This window comes from Eublepharis macularius, chromosome 12 (genome assembly GCF_028583425.1).
Source record: "Eublepharis macularius isolate TG4126 chromosome 12, MPM_Emac_v1.0, whole genome shotgun sequence".
NCBI lineage: Eukaryota > Metazoa > Chordata > Lepidosauria > Squamata > Eublepharidae > Eublepharis > Eublepharis macularius.
The window spans coordinates 32,729,171-32,749,788 of record NC_072801.1 but is presented as its reverse complement, the minus strand read 5'-3'; the positions used below and the strand labels follow the sequence as shown (position 1 = coordinate 32,749,788).

The window sequence follows — 20,618 nt, the reverse complement described above, 5'->3', positions numbered from 1 at the left end:
TTGGTCCTGCCTGACAAGCCACTCAACCGTAGCTCCCCAGCCACATGACACATTGCACCCGGTCCAAGGCCAAGCCCCCAAGGGGCTGCCCCCACACCGCTGTATTTACATAAGCAGGAAAAGGAGCCTCAGCTGAGGACGGGGCGGGGGGGGGGCCTCAACACTTTCTGTTTTTCAGGCTGAGGGAAGGCTGGTGGTGTTTTTGTCACGGCTGCAGGCAGGCGGACCTCAGTTGCTATACGTGCAGCCGGGTGTTTTTGTCAACCAGCAATGGCAACGACTTCTTTCCAGGTGTTGTGGGCCACGCTTTGGATCTGTTTGGTCACCTCAGGTAGGGGTTTGTCTGTTTCTTCATCCAAATAGGCTCATCTGCTGTTCTACAGGGTAGGGTGGTTTCGGCAAAAGAGTTTGTTTGCCTGTCTCAGGCCAAAGGCTGATTTCTACAAAAGGGAGATAGATGCTCAAGCCAAGTCCTGCCTGGATTCTCATGCTCACTGCGGTAGAAGGCCAGTTCTCCAACCCTGGACAGAAACTAGTGCTGGGTCCTGAAGGAGGTGAGGCAGATATTCTGCACGGGTTCAAAAGGGAAGCCGTCCAGGTAAGAGAGTTGGACCCCAGGTATGCTAAGCCCCAACATCTTCATTTTAACCAAAAATTGGACTCTGGTCCTCCTTTTGTGTTGCTCAGGAAGGGCTCCTCAGGCTCCACCCTGAGCCAAGGAGCTTTGTCCCTCTTGCTGACATTCATAGAAACAGGAAAGTGGAGGGAGGTGGGGTGTGCAGTGAGGTGGATCAGCACAGAACACAGTGTTTCCTGCTGCTCACTTCCTCTGCTCTGTGCGCAGAAGGTGGGCAGGGACACCTGTGCAGCAGGGCTGAGGGAGAGCATCAAGGCTCTGGCGTCCTCAGGGGCAGCTTTTAGAGTAAACAAGATAGTGCCCTGGGACTTTGGGCTTTGTGACCCAACAGCTATTTCAAGTCTGAATCTGACAATGCTTTGTTTCTAAAAATAATGAGCCCTGGGTAGAGGCTGCTTGGAGAGGGGAAAACATTCTGCACACGCCTCCAAGCACACTCAGTTTTGACATTATGTCCTTTAAAGCTAGAGCTGGGCAAATGAAGCAGGTTCTATGGCTGAGTGCTGTTCAATCTGGCAACCTGCTGAAGACCAGAGAACTGTTCAAGTGTAAAAATAATGATCTGTTTCTGCTCACCTGTTGCTTCTGCCTGCCCTCCAGGAAACAGAGGGCAGCCTACAAGCCCCACCTTTACTTATGAAAGGATCACCCATAGTCATTCAGTAAGCTTTGCAGCTGAAAAGCAATTCAAACTTGGATCTTAAGAGCCAAATTACGCATTACGTAGGTGATGCATGACTGGCTCTCAGGGCATTTTAAATTATTTATTTATTTATTCCTTGCCTTTCCCACAATAGGGGCCCAAAATGGCTTAAGTCCTTCTCCTCTCCTGCATTTTATCCTCACAATAACCCTGTGAGGTAGATTAGACTAAGTGTGTTACTGGCCCAAGGTCACCCAGTGAGCTTTCATGGCAGAGTGAGGATTCAAACCCAGGCCTCCTAGAATCTGATGCTACATTTTTACTGTAATTTAATTGTGGGGTGTGTTCAAATCTGGGATAATCAAGGAGGCTGGAACAACAACAGAAATAAATATATATCAAATTGTTGACGATAACTAAAAATATAAACTAAAAACACCAGTATGATGTTTAATAGGGACATATAGTTCAGATTAAAAGCTTCTTATAGTTGTACATATATGTACTAAAACCTTGTATAAACTTAAAATAAAATCATTAATATAATATATAAAGTTCAAGATGGAGTGCTGGATAGCTTAGATGTGTAGGCAAGTTTTTGTTTCATTTGTGTGTTTCATTTTGACCTGGCTATAAGGTAAATTTCCTGTCTTTCATTTTGTGATTTGATCCATTTCTTTTTTTAAAAAAAAATTAATTGGGATCCAGTTGACTGTATCTCTTTTTTGTAGATATATGGGCAAAATAAGGACACTTCCTATTATTATCAGTGCCTTGACTTCTTTTCATGATGCTCCGGGGTAGAATTCTAAGGAATCCACTCCATGTTATTTAATTTCATCTCAGCATTTATTAAAATGCACGTTTGATATTGGTTTTACACTCACTATTATGATATTAACCATCATACATCTTGTTTCCCGCCCATCTTTTTTTCCACTCCATTTCAGGTTCAGTATGTGCTAGGCGATGTATGTTTTATTTATGATGGGGTGCTGTCTTTAATATTTACGTACTATTGAGGAAGGCCTTTGGGCCAAAATTCATCTGGTTTTATTGGTTTTGTACATATGGCTATTAGTTATATTTTATGTATATAGAAGGCTTTAGTACGTTTATGTACAACCATATGATGCTTTTAATATAATCTATGTATTCCTCTTAAATTTCATACCGGTGTTTTTAGTTTATATTTTTAGTTATTTTTGACAGTCTTACATATATTTATTTCCATTGTTCCAACTTCCTTGGGTACCCTTAGTTTGCGAGGCTGTTGTTTTTCACTCCCCGTTTTTGTTATCTTTACCAGTGTGTTCAAATCTGATCAAAGCAGGTACAGCACAAAAAGTGTAGTTCAACTCCCCACCCCACCCCAAAAAATCCTGCGTGTAAAGAAAACGGCAGAAAAGTTTTATTTTTTTCATTCCAGCATTGAATAAATAAGCTCCTGTTCTCTACAAACATTTGATGTAAATTGCATTCTCTCTCTCACTTTGTCTACTAATGTTGCGAAAACTGAAGATAATTATCCCCTTCAGAGGAAAAAAAAAACAGCTTGTTTTGTTTTGATGCCAGAATTTTTTTAAAACATCAGAGAAGCAGAGGCATTATTTACAGTCTTGGAAGCACACCAGTTTTACACCGTGTGAATTAAGATTTTAGACAGACAGACTTTATTTAATTTATTTATTTATATCATGTATAGTCCACCTTTCTCCCTGAGACTCAAGGCGGATTACACAGTGTGAGATTAGTACAGTCAATTTCAAGGTCAAGGTCAATTTCTATAAGCAATGTAACCAGCACAAGCTAGACATTAAAACAGTTTAAAAGTTCATAAATAGATATACAAATATAAAAGTAGAAGTAAAACATACCATAGGTTAATTATTTACAGAGCCAGAGCACTTCCAGACTGCCATAAGCAATTTACGGTACTTATAGACCTGGACACAAAATCTCACTACCTGGCGTGTTGTCTGATGATTCCTATCAGACAAGAGGTAGTCAAGTTTAAGTTTGTTCGATCTGCCAGGGAACCTATTTGTGGACTAATAGTTTCTAATTGAATTTTCCTATGGTGTGGACAATTGAAAAAAATGCTCCATTGAATCAATTTCTCTTAAGTGTCAGGAGCAAAGCCTGAAAAAGTAAGGAGTTGCTTTGAACTTTCCTTCCAAAACAGCAGATGGCAAAATGCCATAGGGTAAAAAAACCCACAATTTTACAAAGGCACAGCATTAGTAAGACTCCAATACAGAGTTGAAGAAACGCTGAAACAGAAAATAAGCAATTCTAGGGCTGACATTAGACCACATGAAGCATAAGTAGCTCATAGGAGCAAATATTTAAGACAACAAGTAGTACGTAAGGCAACATGCTGGTGAAGTCTATGGTCCTTAATCATTAGCGAAGCATCTGAGACCTTCTCCCTACAATACAAAAGCCTTTTTAAATAAGTCGGTTTTGCATCATTTGCGGAAAGCTAGGAGAGTGGGGGGTCTCCTGACCACCTCAGGCAGGCCGTTCCACAGGGTAGGGGCTACCACAGAGAAAACCCGTGTACGGGCTGCTGTTGATTTCACCATGTGCAGGGTGGCACCTGCAGGAGACCCTGTTCAGATGAGCGAAGCTGTGGTGGAGGGACATAGGGAGGGAGGTGGTCCTGTAGGAATGCTGGGCCAAGGCTATGAAGAGTATGTGATAACCAATATCTTGAACTGAGCACAGTAGCTGATAGGTAGCCAATGGAGTGCCTGCAGAATGTGGGTGATGTTCATGCTCCTGCTCGTTCTTGATAGCAGCCGCACTACAGTGTTTTTGCACCAATTGGAATCTCCTAGTTAATTTGGATAGGAGACTTATTTATTTATTTATTTATTCTATTTCTAGCCCGCCCGCCCCACAGATAGGCTCAGGGCGGGTTACAGTAAAATGCTCAATGAGCATTAAAACATATAAAATACATTTAAAACCAGTGTCTGCACGGGTCAAACAAATTCCATCAAAAGTGGGGAGTACCATGTCCTTCAAGATCTCTGCCTTCTCAACAAGCATCAATTCCATCTTGTCTGGGTTCAATTTCAATTTGTTCATTTTTAGCCATTTCACTACAGCTGTCAGGCAGCAATCCAAGATTTCTACTGCATCCTGAAGGGACCTGGATAGCGTGATATAGAGTTGGGTGTCATCTGCATATTGGTGACATCCAACTCCATAGCTGCGAATGAGTTCTCCTAAAGGCTTTACCTAGAGGTTGAATAACATGGGAGATAAGACTGCACCCTACAGAACCCCACAAGAGATAGCTGAACTCTGACAGAAACCCTTTGAGTCCGTCCCATGAGAAACAATTTAAACCAGTCCAAAACACATCCTTTGATGCCCACTTCTGTCTGTAGATGCCTCAACAGGATGGCATGGCCTACAGTGTCAAAAGCTGCAGACAGATCCAGGAATAAAGAGGCAGGGCCTTTGTCTATATTTAGCCGGAGATCATCCTCTAATGCTACTAAAAGCTGTCTCTGTCCCATGCCCTGGTTGCTTTTACTTGTCCAACATTTTAATCATTTGCGTGCAAACCTGTAGAACACACTGGATTCTTCATCAGACAAAGGTGTTTGGAACAAAGCAAAAAAAAAGTCATGCAAATTTAGCAACTAATTCCTGTCACCTTCCAAGACTTACTGGATTCACATGGCCTCTCCCCCACAAAGCAGGATTATATTTGCAGTCATCTTGAAGAAGAGACCATAAGAATTTTGGTCTTCTAAATAGGATCCAGGAGGAGTTTGGTGACACATGGTTGCAAAATCTTGCTCCTTGTTCTTTTTCTGCTCTGTATAGGACTTCCTCCTGGCAGAGGTCCTATGCCTTTAACTGCTGTATGGTAGGAAGAAATTAAAGATGATTCCACTATGCAGAGCACAGTCTGAAAGCTAATGAGATCCATCTTTTTGCAGAAATAAGAGAGCATAATAAGAAATAGAAGTGACATTTCTGTTACAGCAACTGCGAACAGGGAAAACTTTGCCTGTTGGCTTTATGCTTGTGGAGTCGCAGTTGAAGGCACAGGAGCCCTGCCAAGCAAAAAGGTAGCAGCTCTGAAAGCAGTATTCATGGATTCAAACTGCACAAGCTTCCTCCTTATCCCCACAAGAGCAAACCAGTCACATTGGATTACAAAAGAGGGAACCGACAAAAATGAGGGTACTAGTCTGAAGGAAATTGAAAAAGATAATCAAGAGGGTCAAATCCCTCTAGGATGCTTGGAAGGTATTTAAAACCTCCCTAATCCAGGCCTAGAGAGAATGTACCCCTGAAGTTGGGGAAAGTACCACCAAGTGTACAAGGGCTGCCTCTGTGGTTAAAGGCCCAAGTCAAGGAAGCCATAAAAGGCAAAAAGGTTTCCTTTAAAAATAGATTTCCCCAAATAAGATGAACAGAATAGAGCACAGGATGACAAAGGAGTGAAAGGATTACTTTAAAATGCCAGAACCACTGCTTTTGGGAAAGGTGTCTGAAGAAGTGAATCAAAATAAGGCGGCAAGAGATTAAGTTCTAAGATAACACGGCTATCGGAAAGGCCGCCTCCCTTCCTCCTAATTCTGAGCACTGATCACAGCCACTTCAGCAATCAGGCAGGTGGGACACGTTTCCTTTTGTTTCGTGAGACTGAAAGCACTCCCTTTCCTAATGGCCTTAGCTTTCCAATCTCAGGTTCGCTCCAGGATGTACCCACACCCAAGTCATGAATTCCAGACTCAGCTTAAATAAAAATTAAGTTTAAAAATTTTTAAATAAAAATAAAAATAAAATTTTTAAATAAAAATAAAAATTTTTAAATAAAAATTAAGCTTAAAAAGTGTTTGCAAAAAGCATAAAGCACTCTTACACAGGCAACAGACATTGCTACATGATAAATTCTGCCTATTTAAAAACATGAGAGCTAGCAACCTAAGCATCTCTGTTTGGCATCCATTTGTTGTTTCTCTCACCTGTCCATTAGAATGGAGGCCCTCTCCCATGCCTCGCTGGTTCAGCATAGGGACATGCTGACATGATGAATGGCATGTAGCTTTCAGCTTCTCTCTGGCATACTTGCATCATGGTCAAGTGGAGCGCAAGTGAATGGCAAGTGAACAGGAAGGAATACACGTGAGACTGTTTCACTTGCCATTCAAGTGTAATTCATCACTTGTAGCTTGGCTCTCAGAGAGGACAAGAATGGGAATGGGGTGAGCTGAGAAGCCATCTTTTTCAGGACTCAGGGCATCACCCGACAACTCAAGAGCCAATCAGGGCTGAGCTGTTATTTAGCATTTCAGTTGTGTAAACACTAGGGAGTGAACATGGAGCCTCTCTGAGAATAGCCTCCCAAGGTCAAATCACTGGGGAACTCAGACTGCTCCACAGGTGTTACTAATCAGCCCAGCCACCACATATCTGAACTAGGCCAGAGGCTGACAACACTTACAATTCTGAACTTAAGTTCAGCCATTTTTACCAAAAAAACTGGCTTTGGGCTGTCAGTTTCTTTACAAGGGCAAATTAAAGACTGTTAAGTCTCTGGGTCCAGCAGGTGTATACACCTGAGGGTGAAAGAATTCAATTGTTGTTTTGCTAACCAGTGGGCCATTTCCACACGGCTTACCTTATTCTGCAAAATAGCGAAATCTCGTGAGAAGACGCTGTTATCGCGCGAGAAGACGCGATAACAGCGTCTTCTCACGAAGTTTCACGTGAGATTTCGCTATTTTGCAGAATAAGGTAAGCTGTGTGGAAACGGCCCATCATATGTACCTTGTTGCTAAGATCAGCCACTGTGCCAGACTATGGAGAATATCAAATGGTACACTGATTTTTAAAAAGGGATTCATAGGGGAAGCAGGAAAATTCCGACCAGTTACACTCACATCTGTTCCAGGTAAATCAGTAGAAACTGTTGTTTAAGGTAGGGTTACTAAACAAAAAGAGGAACAAAGCCTGCTGAGGGAAAATCAGCTTGGCCTGTGTAATAATAATAACAACATTCGATTTATATACCGCCCTTCAGGACAACTTAATGCCCACTCAGAGCGGTTTACAAAGTGTTATTATTACCCCACAACAATCACCCTGTGAGGTGGGTGGGGCTAAGAGAGCTCAAGAGAACTGTGACTCGCCCAAGGTCACCCAGCTGGCTTTGTGGAGGAGTGGGGAATCAAACCCCGCTCTCCAGATTAGAGTCCCGTGCTCTTAACCACTACACCAAACTGGCTGGAAGTCCTACCTCACCAGCCTTTTGGAGTTCTTGATCTGGTCAACAAGCACATGGATACATATATACCTGGACTTCCAAAAGCCTTTTAACAAAGTCCTTCATGAAATACTTGTGAATAAGCTTAGTAGTCATGGGATAAGAGGATGGGCCTTCTTATTGATTAAAAACTAGTTAACTGACAGGGAAAAAGAAAGTTGGAATAAATGGGCAGTTCTCACAATTGAGAGAAAAGAGCCACAGACTCTCACAAGGACTGGTATTGAGAGCAGTGCTATATAATTGGTTCATAAAGTGTTTGGAATCTGGGGGGGTTGGGTGACCGCTCTAGTGGTCAAGTTTGCAAATGATACCAAATTGTTCAGGATGTTGAAAACTAAAGTGGATTGTAAAAAGCTCCAGGAGGATCTAAATTGGGTGAGTGGGCAACAGCATGGCAAATGAAGTTCAGTGCTGGCAAATGTAAAATGATGTACATTGGAACAAAAAATCCTGACTTTAAATATACGTTGATGGAGTCAGAGCTGGCCAGGATAGGGGGAAAGAGATCTTGGAGTGGTGTGGAAAGCTCAATGAAAATGTTGACTTGGCGTGTGGCAGGAGTGAAAAAGGCAAACTCTGTGCTGGAGTACTGAAAATAGGATAGCTAATATTGTAATGCCCTTATATAGTTTGATGGTGCAGCCTCATTTGGAATACTGTGTGGAGTTCTGGTCACTATATCTCAAAGAGAATATTGCAGAGCTGGACAAAGTGCGAAAGAGGGCAACCAGAGTGATTAAGGGGCTGGAGCTCCTTAGCTCCAAATATTAGCGATTCTGGGATTTTCAGTTTAGGGGGGAAAAGACTACTAAGGGGGGTACATGATAGACACATTAAATTACATGTGCAGTAGATGAGTCGGAGAGATTCAGAAGGGCTTTTCTTATTATCTCCTTGTTGGCTTTCCTTCTCGCTCCCTTTCGAATGAGGGATGCCTCTGTTTAAAAATAATAATAAACCTTTTCTTTCTTTGCTATCACTTCTCCACCAATCCTAGTCAAACTTTGTATCTATATTTTCAGGGAAACCCTTCTTGTGAATGCTTCCCCAGACCAGTGCATATGGGAGGGGGCAGTAATAGGCATTCCTGGGCACTGGTTCTGTACTATCCAGCCCCTTTCTGCTCCTCTCCTGCTGGCTTCCTTTCTCATCCATGCCTGTCCCCCCCCTTTGCCATCTAGCCTAGTGTCCCTGGGCAGTTTCTCCAAAAGCCCAGCGGCTACTTCCCATTCCCGTGACTTCTATAAAGTCTCTCTATATGAGACCTCTTACACGAGGACACTCAAGTGAAGGGAGATGCAATGTTACCCAGGAAGCATAGTTTTAAAAGACAGAGGCTCTGTCAATTTCCCCTCTCTACAGAGAGGCAAAGATCTCTGTTCAGAGAGGGTTTGTTAATTTCCTCTTGGCCTCCCCAAAGGCTCTGTCAATTTCACCTCCCCATGTTTCTTCCTAACTTCTTCAAATATTACTTCAAATTCCTTCACATGTGTTTATTTTTATTTATGTATTTAAAACATGTTTATGCTGCCTTTTGAACCAAATTTCAGTTCTATGAGCTTATAGAGTGTCTGTTGCAGGTGTGAATGCTGAAGTAAGCAAAGGAGCCCCCCCCCCCCGCCCATGTGGCACAACAACTTCCTTTATGGATGAAAAAATATTCACTTGACACCTTCTATTCTGATCAACAAATGACACAAAAACATTGCAAGCTTTGAAGCTGTCCAGAAGTTTTCATCAGGCTGAATACTTAATAAACAAAAAGGGGAGCGAAAAAACAAGGTGTTTCTTGCCTCCTTTCTTAAATATTCAGCCTGCTGAAGAGTTTTGGAGAACTCAAAGCCTTGCGTCTTATTTGGTGCTATCTTCATTGGTCTTACTATTACAGAGCTTTTATTTTTGGGTCTTTCTTTGGACCAACACAGCTACCTGGAACTTCTAACTTATTTACGGCTGGTTTTGCAAATTATTTCTTTCTATTTTCTGCCCTGGAAATTTCTATGTCAAATGTTGAGTAAGTGAATTGTCTCTTTTCTGCTTCCTCTTCTCTGCTGTTAGAAAAGGGACTGTGAATAAAATAGGGTGGGAGGCTAAGGGGGGGGAGCATAATAGAGATTTATGAAATTGTGCATGGGATGGAGACAGTGGATAGATCATTCTTTCTTTTCTATAATGCCAGAACTCAGGGGCACCAAAAAAAAGGTGATGGGCAATAAATTCAGGAGGGAGAAGAGGAAATACTTCTTTACGCAACAAGTAAATTGTGGGGTCTGTTGCCAGTGGCGGTAGTGGTGGCTGCTAGCATAGATGGCTCGGAAAGGGGGTTAGACAGATTCATAGAGGAGGAGTCCATCAATGGCTATGAGCCAGGCTGAGCAAAGCGAACCTGCACAAGCAGAGTCAATACACCTCTGAATCCCAGTGCCAGGAGGCAGCCTCAGGGCAAGCTTTGGCCTCTGTGCATCGTTTGTTGGCCCTCTGGGGCAACTGATTGGCCCCTCTATGAAACAGGATGTGGGACTAGATGGGCCACTGGTCTGGTCCAGCAGAGCTCTTCTTATGTTCTTAACAACCTCCACAGGGTGTTCCAGTCCCAAAGGCTTTCTTTGGCATTGTTTTTAGTTACTTTACTGTCCTGTCAAAGTTGCAGCTCTGGAGCTCTATAAGATTTTTCCATTCCTACAGAGACTTGGGAGACTTTTTTTTTTAAAGGTACTCTAGAAAACACATTTTAAAATGGAACTGGGAGCATTTTAAAAATCTGGAATTAAATTTCAAAAATGTGTGAAAATTTTTTTTCCTGTTAGAAACTAAAGCCACTAGAAAGCCAGAGACATTCTCCCTCCTCATCTCCACTTGGTGGTGTGCATCTTTTCTTCGGCAGAATCACGTGTTGACCGTCTGAAGAACCCACGCTTCATTGCTGTCAGGTGGGGCTCCAGGGTCTCCTTCAGTTGTGGTTCCTCTTCTGTGGTAAACTGGTACAAAAAGATTGGTCAGGATCCGCGGCAATTGCTGGAGAACAGTTCCAGAGTCCTTGTGATCAATAACTCATCAGTGTCAACAATCAACATTGCTAAGCTCCAGCATACAGACAGTGGCATCTACTACTGTGAGAGCAGTGGATCAAATAAGAGTATGAGCATGCAGCAACACTGTGGCACCGAACTCAAGATCATGGGTAAATCTTAATCTTCTCCTAAAATCCCTCTCTTCCAAGGCCATGTGTATGCAGAATTCTGCCTTCTTTGGTAGGTCTGCAACCATACATTCCCAGGGAAAATATGACGTGCCTCTTGGATTTCATCAAATGGTGTTTAAAGGGTTATATAGAAGCCCAGGGTGATTAGGTACATTCCTGGATCACGTGCAGTTGTGCTGCATCATCAGTTTTGTAGTCCAGTGTAAATCATACCTAGAGAACTGTGCGGTTTCAGTGATGGAAATGAAAATTATAACCACATCTGGATGCATCTGAAAGTTCAGTTGCCCCAGTAAAACAGCCCAATGTGATAGGGTGTTAGAACAAAGAACTGAGATGAATCTGGATTTTCTTTTTTAAGGCATTAGCACCTATCAACAAGTGCAAGATCGGAACACCATGAAAGACACCATCATTTTGATCCAGTCCATTCTTCTTTTCATGTTTGTCAGCTTCCCTGTGTTCATGATCCTGGGGAAGGTGAGTATGTTGAGAGTTTCCACTGAAGTGCCACTTTTAATGCTGCTAGCGCTTGGAATGGAACATACAAACTGCTGCTGTGTTACAGTTATGTTCATTGGTCTGAAGTATTCAATAATATTTAATGCCCCAAATATAAAAATGGGGATATATAATAAAGCACAACCACTACCAATAATGTGACAAATACATCTGCCCAGACTCAGCCCGTCATCACTGCAGCCTGACCTAGCATCCCTTCTCCAGTGACTGCAAAGCTGGGCTTAAGCTATTCACAGTGGAGAGCTGAGTCCACAAAGGTAGGGGAACAAGCAAGCTTTCCTCTCCACTTTCCCTGGAACCTCCATGATCAGTCCTCCAGGGCAGCACTTTGCTCTGTGACAAGCAGGGCATTGCAACCGTACTTGAGAAAAAAGATCAGACACTATGACTGAGCTGGGAGGTGGCATGCAAGGGCTTTAGTGAAGCTACAGTTTCCGCCCCAGGAAAATATAGAATTTTATTCACACACACACACACACCATGGTCCCAGATTGTTGCATAATGAAAACTGGTATTCTCTGTTAGGAAGAAAAAGATCCCTTGCCAGGTGCAGCGTGTGTGAAAGGGAAAATTGACTGTGTCCACATAGAGCAGGAAAGGCACCCTCTTGGGCAGGTAGCAGTGGACCTAGTGGGAGAGGGCATGGATAGCATCCACACACTCCATCCCTGTGTCACTCACTCCTCCTATCCAGCTTGCCCCCTCCCTTCACTTCGTCCTGTTGGCACAGAAGCACTACCAAGACAACTGCATACCTCGACATGCTCAGCAACTCCCCCTTTTCCACCTGATCCACTGCGGTTTTATTTTGCTCTGGCTCAAAGGAGAATGTCCTGTGAGCCCCATGGGTTGCGCACAGAGTATGATGTCATATGGGGGGCTCCTGCTGTCCACTTGGTGTGTGTGTGAGAGTAACCCTGTGAGGAAGCAGCCGCTGTTCAACAACCAGTCTGATTTCTGAGGCTGAAGACAGATAATAGTTTTTAAAAGACTTGGAATTGGTTTGAAAGAAGCTCCTCTTCTTTTGGCATGTGCATATATTCCTTTCATCTCAGGATCACCTTTGGTCAAACAGGTTTTCAGGACTGATTCTAAACTATATTTGGGGCTGCCCATGAGAAATTTTTAGGAAACTTCAACTGGTGCAGCATGCTGCAGCCAGCATACTAACTGGAGTGGGTTGCAGGGACCATATCACTCCAGTCTTGGCCCATCTACACTGGCTCCCAATTGGTTTCCAGGCACGTTTTAAGGTATTGGTGTAGACACTTTACAACTTTATATGGTTTGGGACCAACACATCACATTATGAACCTACCCAACCACTACAGTCGCCTTTGGAGGCTCTTCTTTGAGTACCCCCACCTTTATAGGGCCAAGCGACAAGTGACGAATTACACTTGAATGGCAAGTGAACAGACTCGTGTATTCCTCCCTATTCACTTGTGCTCCACTTGCACTCCTCTCAATCACAATTGAGTGGAGTGAAAGTGGAGCGCAAGTGAACAGGGAGGAATACATATGAGTCTGTTCACTTGCCATTCAGGTGTAATTTGTCACTTGTCGCTTGGCCCTGAGATTTGGTGGTTGGTGACCTGGAAAAAGGCTTCTCAATAGTAGCACCAACATTCTGGAACTCTCCCCCAGGGAGACTCTTCTGTCCCCTTCCACCAGTGAGTGAAGATTTGCTTTGTTTTATTCAGGGCTTTTTTTCTGGGAAAAGAGGTGGTGGAACTCAGTGGGTTGCCCTCGGAGAAAATCATCACATGGCTGGTGGCCCCACCCCGATCTCCAGACAGAGGGGAGCTTAGATGGCCCTCCGCACTGGTGGGCCCCTCTGAGCTCCCCTCTGTCTGGAGATCAGGGGGCGGGGCCACCAGCCATGCGACCATTTTCAAGAGGTTCCGGAACTCCGTTCCACCGCGTTTCTGCTGAAAAAAAGCCCTGGTTTTATTTCATGTTCCTCAGTGAGTCCTCCTTCGTACCCAATTTTTTAATTGTTTTAAAAGTTTTAATTGTTGTTTTTAAGTCTTTGTATGTTTATTAGCTGTAGTTTAAAACTGTTTTAAAGAAATGATGTTGTTTTGGTTTAGTTTCAATTGTTTTAAAATGTAACATTAGCCACCTTGGTGGACCTTATGAGGGCAGAAAACGGGATATAAATTTTGTTAACTAAATAAATAAACACAAGTTTTCAAAAATCTCCTATTAGAGCAGGAGTGTGGGATGAGGGCACACACTGTGAGTAGCAGTCACTTGTTCAAATCACCTTCTGAGCTCTCTGAGGAAATAAAAAATGATAGACCTTCTACCTTTAGCCCACCAGTTGTTTACATTTCTTTTGTCCATCTGTGGAGAATTTCAAGACTTTCCTAAAGTGTCAGTGGGACTCTAAAACGGAACCAGCAGGTACTGAAAGGAAGAGGAATGCTTGGCTAAGAAATCTCAGGCAGGCAATAAGCAACTTGGGATGTGGTTCTAATCCCCTTTCTCTTTTTAGGGTGATGGTAAGGAAGCCCCCGGTGAGGACCACACTTATGAGGTGAGCAACAATAAAATGGTTAGACTGCCAAACTAGAATCTGGGAGATCTGGGTTCAAATCCCCACTCTGCTATGAAGCTTGCTGGGTGACCACATGGGCCTGTCACATACTCTGACCACTTCACATGTTACAGAGTCCATGTGGCCAGGCACAAAGACTTTTGATCAGATGTGCTCTGGGAGTTTTGTGCTTCCCCGGTGCTCATGGGCCTGATTCAGATTGGGACTGTGTGGAGAAAGGGGGCTTAAGCTTGCCCCACATCATTTTCCTGACCTGAAATGACCCCAGGCAGCCACTGTATGCTCAAGAGAAAGTGACATATACCGGTGGCTGCTCATAAGTTTTCCCAAGAGGGCAAACAGCTGGCTCTCCAGGGCAATTTCAAATTAGAGGGATGGCATGGTGGGGGTTAAGCCCCCTCTCCACAACTGCTAAGTCTCCATACAAGTCAGCTTCCTCTCCATAGTCTTCAATTTCATTTCAGAATGTGTTTGGTCAAGGAATCCTCCAGGAGACTTTACAGGGGCTATGATGGCTTTGTAAAGTGTGGCTTAAGCCTCAGCTGAGGGTTCTTGGGAGGATAAATGTGGAGAGAGGAGAGTTAGGCTGCCCTGAGTTTTTTTGAGAGAAGTAGAGGGTTAAATGGGCTTGTCAGATAGACTGATTTTCAGAACCGCCAAGCAATTTTTTGTTGGCAGAGAAGCAGGGCTTTTTTTCTGGGAAAAGAGGTGGTAGAACTCAGTGGGTTGCCCTCGGAGAAAATGGTCACATGGCTGGTGGCCCTGCCCCCTGCTCTCCTGACAGAGGGGAGTTTAGATTGCCCCCTACGCTGTGGCGCAGGGGGCAATCTAAACTTCCCTCTGTCTGGAGATCAGGGGGTGGGGCCACCAGCCATGTGACCATTTCCAAGAGGTTCCGGAACTCCGTTCCACCGCGTTCCAGCTGAAAAAAAGCCCTGCAGAGAAGGAAGTTGCAAAAAGGTAAGCGAGGTAGAGACATAGGAGGCCTGGCTCCAAGCTGTTGGTGAGAGTGGCTATAGGGAAAGGCTTGTCTCAGCAATGCAAGGGACTAGAGACTCACTTTGTTTTAAAAATGAAAGCTGGAATGTACAGAACTTGGTACACAGATTGTTATAGTGTTACGACGATTCCATTGCCAATTTTCAAAACAAATCCCCCCAAAAGTGGTGTGTTGAGGGGAGGGGGTGGCTGGGGACTGGAGCAGGGAAACTATGGAAAAACCTGCCATATGGAAACCCCATTGCCACTGCACTTTATCAGCAGACAGAGCAGCATCTGAACAGCATCTAAACGGGGCCTTCTGTAGGTGCCACATTGCTTGGATCCAGCAGCTTAGGTTTTGGAAGGCTGGTTTTGTGTAATTCACAGAGTAGTTCAGGATTGCAAAGGGCTTTGTTTGTTTGTTTATGTTTTCTGTAATGTTTCTCACCAAGAGCTGTAAGTCAATATGACTAGTAATTTGGACAAAGCATTTTGCTTTGGTCTCTCCACCTGAACCCTTAAAAAGCTTTCCTTAATAGCAAGCAACTACTAACACCATCCGTGAAATCATTTGGGAGGTGGGATTTCACTGCAGGAAGTCTTCAGTCCCGCTGTGTTCTTCCTCAGGGCCTGGCTGTGGAACTGGCCGATACCTATGAAGACATTGGTACCTACCAGGACAGAGCAGAAAAGTGGGACCTTGGAGAGCACCCAAGTGAAGAGTGATGCCTTCTGCAGATTCCTGCTCTGGGCATGACCCAGTGTGAGTTTGCCCTTGGATGTTAGAAACTGCCTCCTGGTTCCTGGAGACACTCTGGGGAGACCACTTGGTGCTGGCGCTCTCTCTCTCTCTCTCTCTGTGCCTTGCTCGCTTGCCTATCTATCTTCAGCTCAACTGGACAGCTTCAGCACCTGCGATGCTCTGGATTGGGGGTTAATGTTCACAATGGGGGGCGGGATGGACTCAATTCAAGATGAAGAAAGAGAAATGGGGGGTGCAGATTTCAGACTGCAGAGGGATTTGAAGGCAGGAAGGAATTTCTGGCAAATTCATCTAGCTTGGCTTTTCTTGCAAACAAAAAGGGCATTCTTTTAATTTAGTTTTACCTTCTCCATTTCCAAGTATGGAAGGACACAAACAGGCCCTGTATCTTCTTGGTGATTTTTAAAGAGGCTAAATTTATATGTTAATTTGTAAAATCCAATATTTCTAAACTTAATTCTTCTAAAATCTTCTAAGTCCAGACATGACAAAGAAGATCAGGACTCCCTGTCCTCCAAAAACAGCAAATGGTTTGCACAGGGAGCCCCAAATCACAGAGAGGGGAGATATTTAACCCTTCATTCCTTGGCTCCCTATGCTGGTATTAGTATTTCAATGTAAAAAGGAGCAGCCTTTTTTAAAAACCCTCTTTTTCCCCTTTAAAACACTACTAGCAGTGCAAGGAACCTACTTTTGGTTAGTAGGTTGAATCCCCTTACAGTTTGGTTACCTTTCACAGACTGATAAAGATACGTGATCTCCATCTTGTTTGGTTGTGGATGAAACTGTAAGATTTATATTGCCCTCCGAGGAAGAGTTGCATCCTTCTAAATTCATTGACTTCAAAGGTCTTATGCAGGTTTAAATTCTGCTTTGGATGGCACTGTTCAAACAGTTTAAAGAAAACTGAGCTTAAGAGTTTCAGGTGGATAGCCATGTTAGTCTATAGTAGCAGAATAAAATTAATGTCCATTAGCAACTTAGGGTGGAAAAGTACTTAGGGACACTCATGCAGGATTGTATGTGTAGTTCTCAGTTCATGTGCAGGCTGTTCTTGCTCTGTGCACATGAATGCTGCTTTCATGGAGCTCCCCAAGTATTGTAGGCTTTTTTGACTGGCCAATTTGCATTTCTTTAAGGTGTGAGAAAGTGTTGAGATCTGCATTTCAATGAATGGATGTGGCGGAAAGTGGGATACTTTTAGCAGTTGAGAAGGAACTGATATAGAATGTGTGAATGTATTCACACAGAGCAAATTGAAGTGTGACTGTGCACAGAGTGCATGGGAAGTTTAGGGGCAGGGGGGGTATGTGAAATGGGATTCACTTGAGCATCCCTAGGTACTTAGTAACATGTATTTCCACCCTTAGAGACCCACAAAATTTTCCTGGGTATAAGTTTTTGCATGTCAAAGCTTACATCATCAGATACAAATTAGAATGAAAATCCATCTTTAAGAATATAAGAATGTGGAATTTGCCAACCTGCTTCCTAATATTTGTGCCCTTAAATTTCACCAGCAATACCTGAAGTACGAGGCCCAGTCTAACAAGAAGTACAAAGCCACAGTTCCAATGAGGCTCATGCAGGAGAACTTCCCGGTCGATTTCATCCTTAACATTATTTTACAAGCAATCTTTGAAATCTTTCAAACTTGAAAAAAAAATGTATTGTCGAAGGCTTTCATGGCCAGAGAACGATGGTTGTTGTGGGTTTTCCGGGCTGTATTGCCGTGGTCTTGGCATTGTAGTTCCTGACGTTTTGCCAGCAGCTGTAGCTGGCTTCTTCAGAGGTGTAGCACCAAAAGACAGAGATCTCTCAGTGTCACACAGAGATCTCACAGTGTCTCTGCCTGTGACACTGAGAGATCTCTGTCTTTTGGTGCTACACCTCTGAAGATGCCAGCCACAGCTGCTGGCGAAACGTCAGGAACTACAATGCCAAGACCACGGCAATACAGCCCGGAAAACCCACAACAACCATTGAAAAAAAAAAGATTTCTAGTACTGAAATTTTTGTGGAATTTTTGTTAATGTGAATCTTCATTTCAGCTCACAGCTGGTAAGCATTATGTTCCATAGATCAAAGTCTCATCAAAATTTCAAGCAGCTGTTTATCAGAACAGCTTTATATATATTAAGGCCTCACTACATGGGAAGAGCAGAAAGCTGCTGATTCCGGGCAAAGTGTGTTTAGAACCTTCATCGTGGAGGAAATGGAGGTTGGCATATACTACTGACAGCTTGTTAAATGCAATCCTCTTTTCCTTCTTCCCTTTGCAATATTCGGTGGCTGTTTTGCGAGCGATCTTTGTGCACCCCTCCACTAAAGTAGTAGAAGAATTACTCGTAAATCCTTTGTGAAGCAGGCAACTTGGTGCTTATTTTGAGCAGAGCCCCCACCTGCCCTTTGCAACGGAATCCTTCCCAACCTTCAGATCATCTCCCACTGGACTGGAGCAGGGGCTTCACTGGCTGGGAAGCCTCCATTTCTAGCAGCACTCCTCCTTTGGCAAAAGATCGGCTCCTATGATTCCAGAATTTCTCTCCCTGGAGATTTACTATTCAAAGGCTACACAAGCACCTGCATGACCTGCTCAGCCTCAGCTCACATAGGACAAAGACCATGTAGCAGACATCTGGACTGTCAACTAGACATGTGCTGGTAGTGCAAAGGCAGGCTACCCTTGGAAGGCAGGGGGACTGGCAAACCTCCCCTTTTGCAAACCAAGGCTGGAAGCTTCAAAACAGGAAGAAATGCAACAGGTGCTATTTTCTTCAAAACAGGAAGAAATGCAACAGGTGCTATTTTCCTCAGCACGAGCTTAATTTGCTGCCATTTCTTTCTATCACACAGTTTATTCAAAGGATTGGAGCCCAGAAAAAGGTGGCTCTTTGCTTTCCAAAATCACACCCTACCCTCCAGAAACCACAGAAGATAGTGGTATAACATACTATGCTGCAGAAACACACACACACACACACAGAGCTTTGGATCCCTCTCTGGAAATGAAATTACATCCATTCCAAGAATCCTGTTGTACAGTTTTTCAGTGGTGAAATGGAAACTGACCCAAATTCATCATGAAAAGAATTTTCCATCTCTGGGTCCAATCAGAAGCTCAGATGGGTTAACCAGGGCTAGGCCTATTTGGCCCCATACTTGTTTTTGCTGTTTGCAACCTTCAAACAGGCAATGAAGCTGCCCCAGGAAACCCCAAAGCTCAGTGAGGGAGGAAAAACCAGGAAAGTAAATGTGTTTATTTGTTTGATCGAACATTTCTAGACTGCCTTTCCCCAGTAACATAAAGCCCAAAGCAGCTTATACAAACATGACTAATACAAGTATTTCCTGCAATAAATATCTGAACCAAACAATATCACAACTTTAATTGCACAAGAATCTACTGCAGATGCAGCACCAGCTTCAGGAGTGAAAGTTATAGAAAACATATATACATATTGTCTCTCAGAGAAGAAGGCTGCCCCAGAAGATAGGAGGGACTGCTTCTGCCCCTTTTTTGCCTGTACATGCTTATGTTTACCCATGATCATCATAAAATGTTATGCCTAAACCACATTAAGAAACTAAGGACATAAAAATAGCAGTCCAGTTGAGGTTACTTTTTATCTAGGTACATTTGTGACATATGCATATAACAACAACATGGACTTCAGCCTCATAACAAAGAGAAGAGTGCAAAACATCTGGTGGCTGTCTAAAGCCATTGCGTCTGGGGAGAAGGGGCTGCCTCTGATCCCTAATCCCCCCCTTTGCCCTCATGTTCTGAATGCCCACCCCCAGATTTACAGATTTCCCCCCAGGGGAATGTATGATCCTTATTATCACAGCTGTTTTAAAACAATACACTCTAATATGATGTAACTAAAGGCCTTTACAGACAGAGCTCTCCCTTGCAGGCTCTGTGAAACAGAAGGCAACTACAGAGTACTGGAGTCACCACCAAAAAAGCTCTGCCCTCTAACCTCCCTATAGGAGGGCATAGTAGGAAGCCACTGAGAGGCCAGAGAGAGCTCACATGACATGAGGCCAGAGCAAAAGACCAACTGAAAACAGCATCCGTAGAATTCACAACAGTATCTAGAAATGTGATTATCCCAATGTAGCTTTGAGATCTTAAATGTTTTCATGGGGCCATTGATACTTTCCCAAAGAGGCACTAAGGGTATAACCATAACTCCAAGCATTAGCCAAAGCCAGGGTGGGCTAGTAGTTGGATAGCAGCAATAATGTGTGTAGGATGTATAATGTTGGACTGTGGATTTCCACCCTTTTTCCCTGGCAGGGCTCTGAGCTTTGTATGTCTGCAAAGCAGAAAGGAATTCATCAAGTGAAGCTTTTCATACTGAGGAAAGTGACACCTGTTGAATGCATCTGGCCAGAAAGCTGGTCAAGAGGTCTGCTGCAACAGAATTCAGAACTTCCCCTGCCACACACCACCACAGCTTCCGCCCTACAGTTCCCGTTCATCCTATAGAGTTTGGTTTCCTTTTCTCCAGTTGTCACTTACCCTTTCATATAATTCAGCAATTTTTCAAAGGAAGCACATACCGGCAGGTGGGGGTTGAACACTTGGGAAGATAGGAAATGGACTCTGTATGCACTCAGAGGAACTCTGCTGAGGCTTAACACGACCTAGTGCTGAGCTCTGGTGCTGAAAGGCGATTCTGGGGCTAGCCGAAGATCAGCTGTGGTTCAAACAAAATTGTTGGTTCCCAGCATACCTCCCCCAATCCTGTTTTGCTGGCTGTGGGATCTCTCAGGTGGTTGCAGGGGAAGAGTCTCTGCTGGGGTTCACTTCCCATAGCTGTGGCTGGTTTGAGGCTTCTGTTCCCTCTCCCCTTCCTCCAGCCGGCCTTTCCTGGCACATATGAAAATAAAATGGTCATGCATTGCACATGGGAGAAATGGCTGGCTGTTTGCTTAAGCTTCACTCACCTGATAATGATCCGCTCCATGGAAATTACATGCCACCCACACTGTCC

General features: G+C 43.8%; 1 protein-coding gene across 1 annotated transcript; it reads left to right on the top strand.

The window, feature by feature from the left end:
* The first annotated feature begins 216 nt into the window (after positions 1 to 216).
* Positions 217 to 15,751, top strand: CD79B (CD79b molecule). The gene is made up of 5 exons (XM_054995270.1): positions 217 to 331; positions 10,466 to 10,762; positions 11,145 to 11,263; positions 13,806 to 13,847; positions 15,477 to 15,751. Exons 1-5 carry the CDS (start codon positions 271 to 273, stop codon positions 15,573 to 15,575), a joined length of 618 nt encoding a protein of 205 aa, XP_054851245.1. The 5' UTR covers positions 217 to 270; the 3' UTR covers positions 15,576 to 15,751.
* The last annotated feature ends 4,867 nt before the right edge of the window (positions 15,752 to 20,618 follow it).

Coding starts and splice junctions, on each gene's coding strand:
- CD79B (XM_054995270.1), top strand. CDS start 271: ATGGCAACGACTTCTTTCCAGGTGTTGTGGGCCACGCTTTGGATCTGT. Junction 332..10,465: donor GATCTGTTTGGTCACCTCAG/GTAGGGGTTTGT, acceptor TTTCTTCGGCAG/AATCACGTGTTGACCGTCTG. Junction 10,763..11,144: donor CACCGAACTCAAGATCATGG/GTAAATCTTAAT, acceptor TTCTTTTTTAAG/GCATTAGCACCTATCAACAA.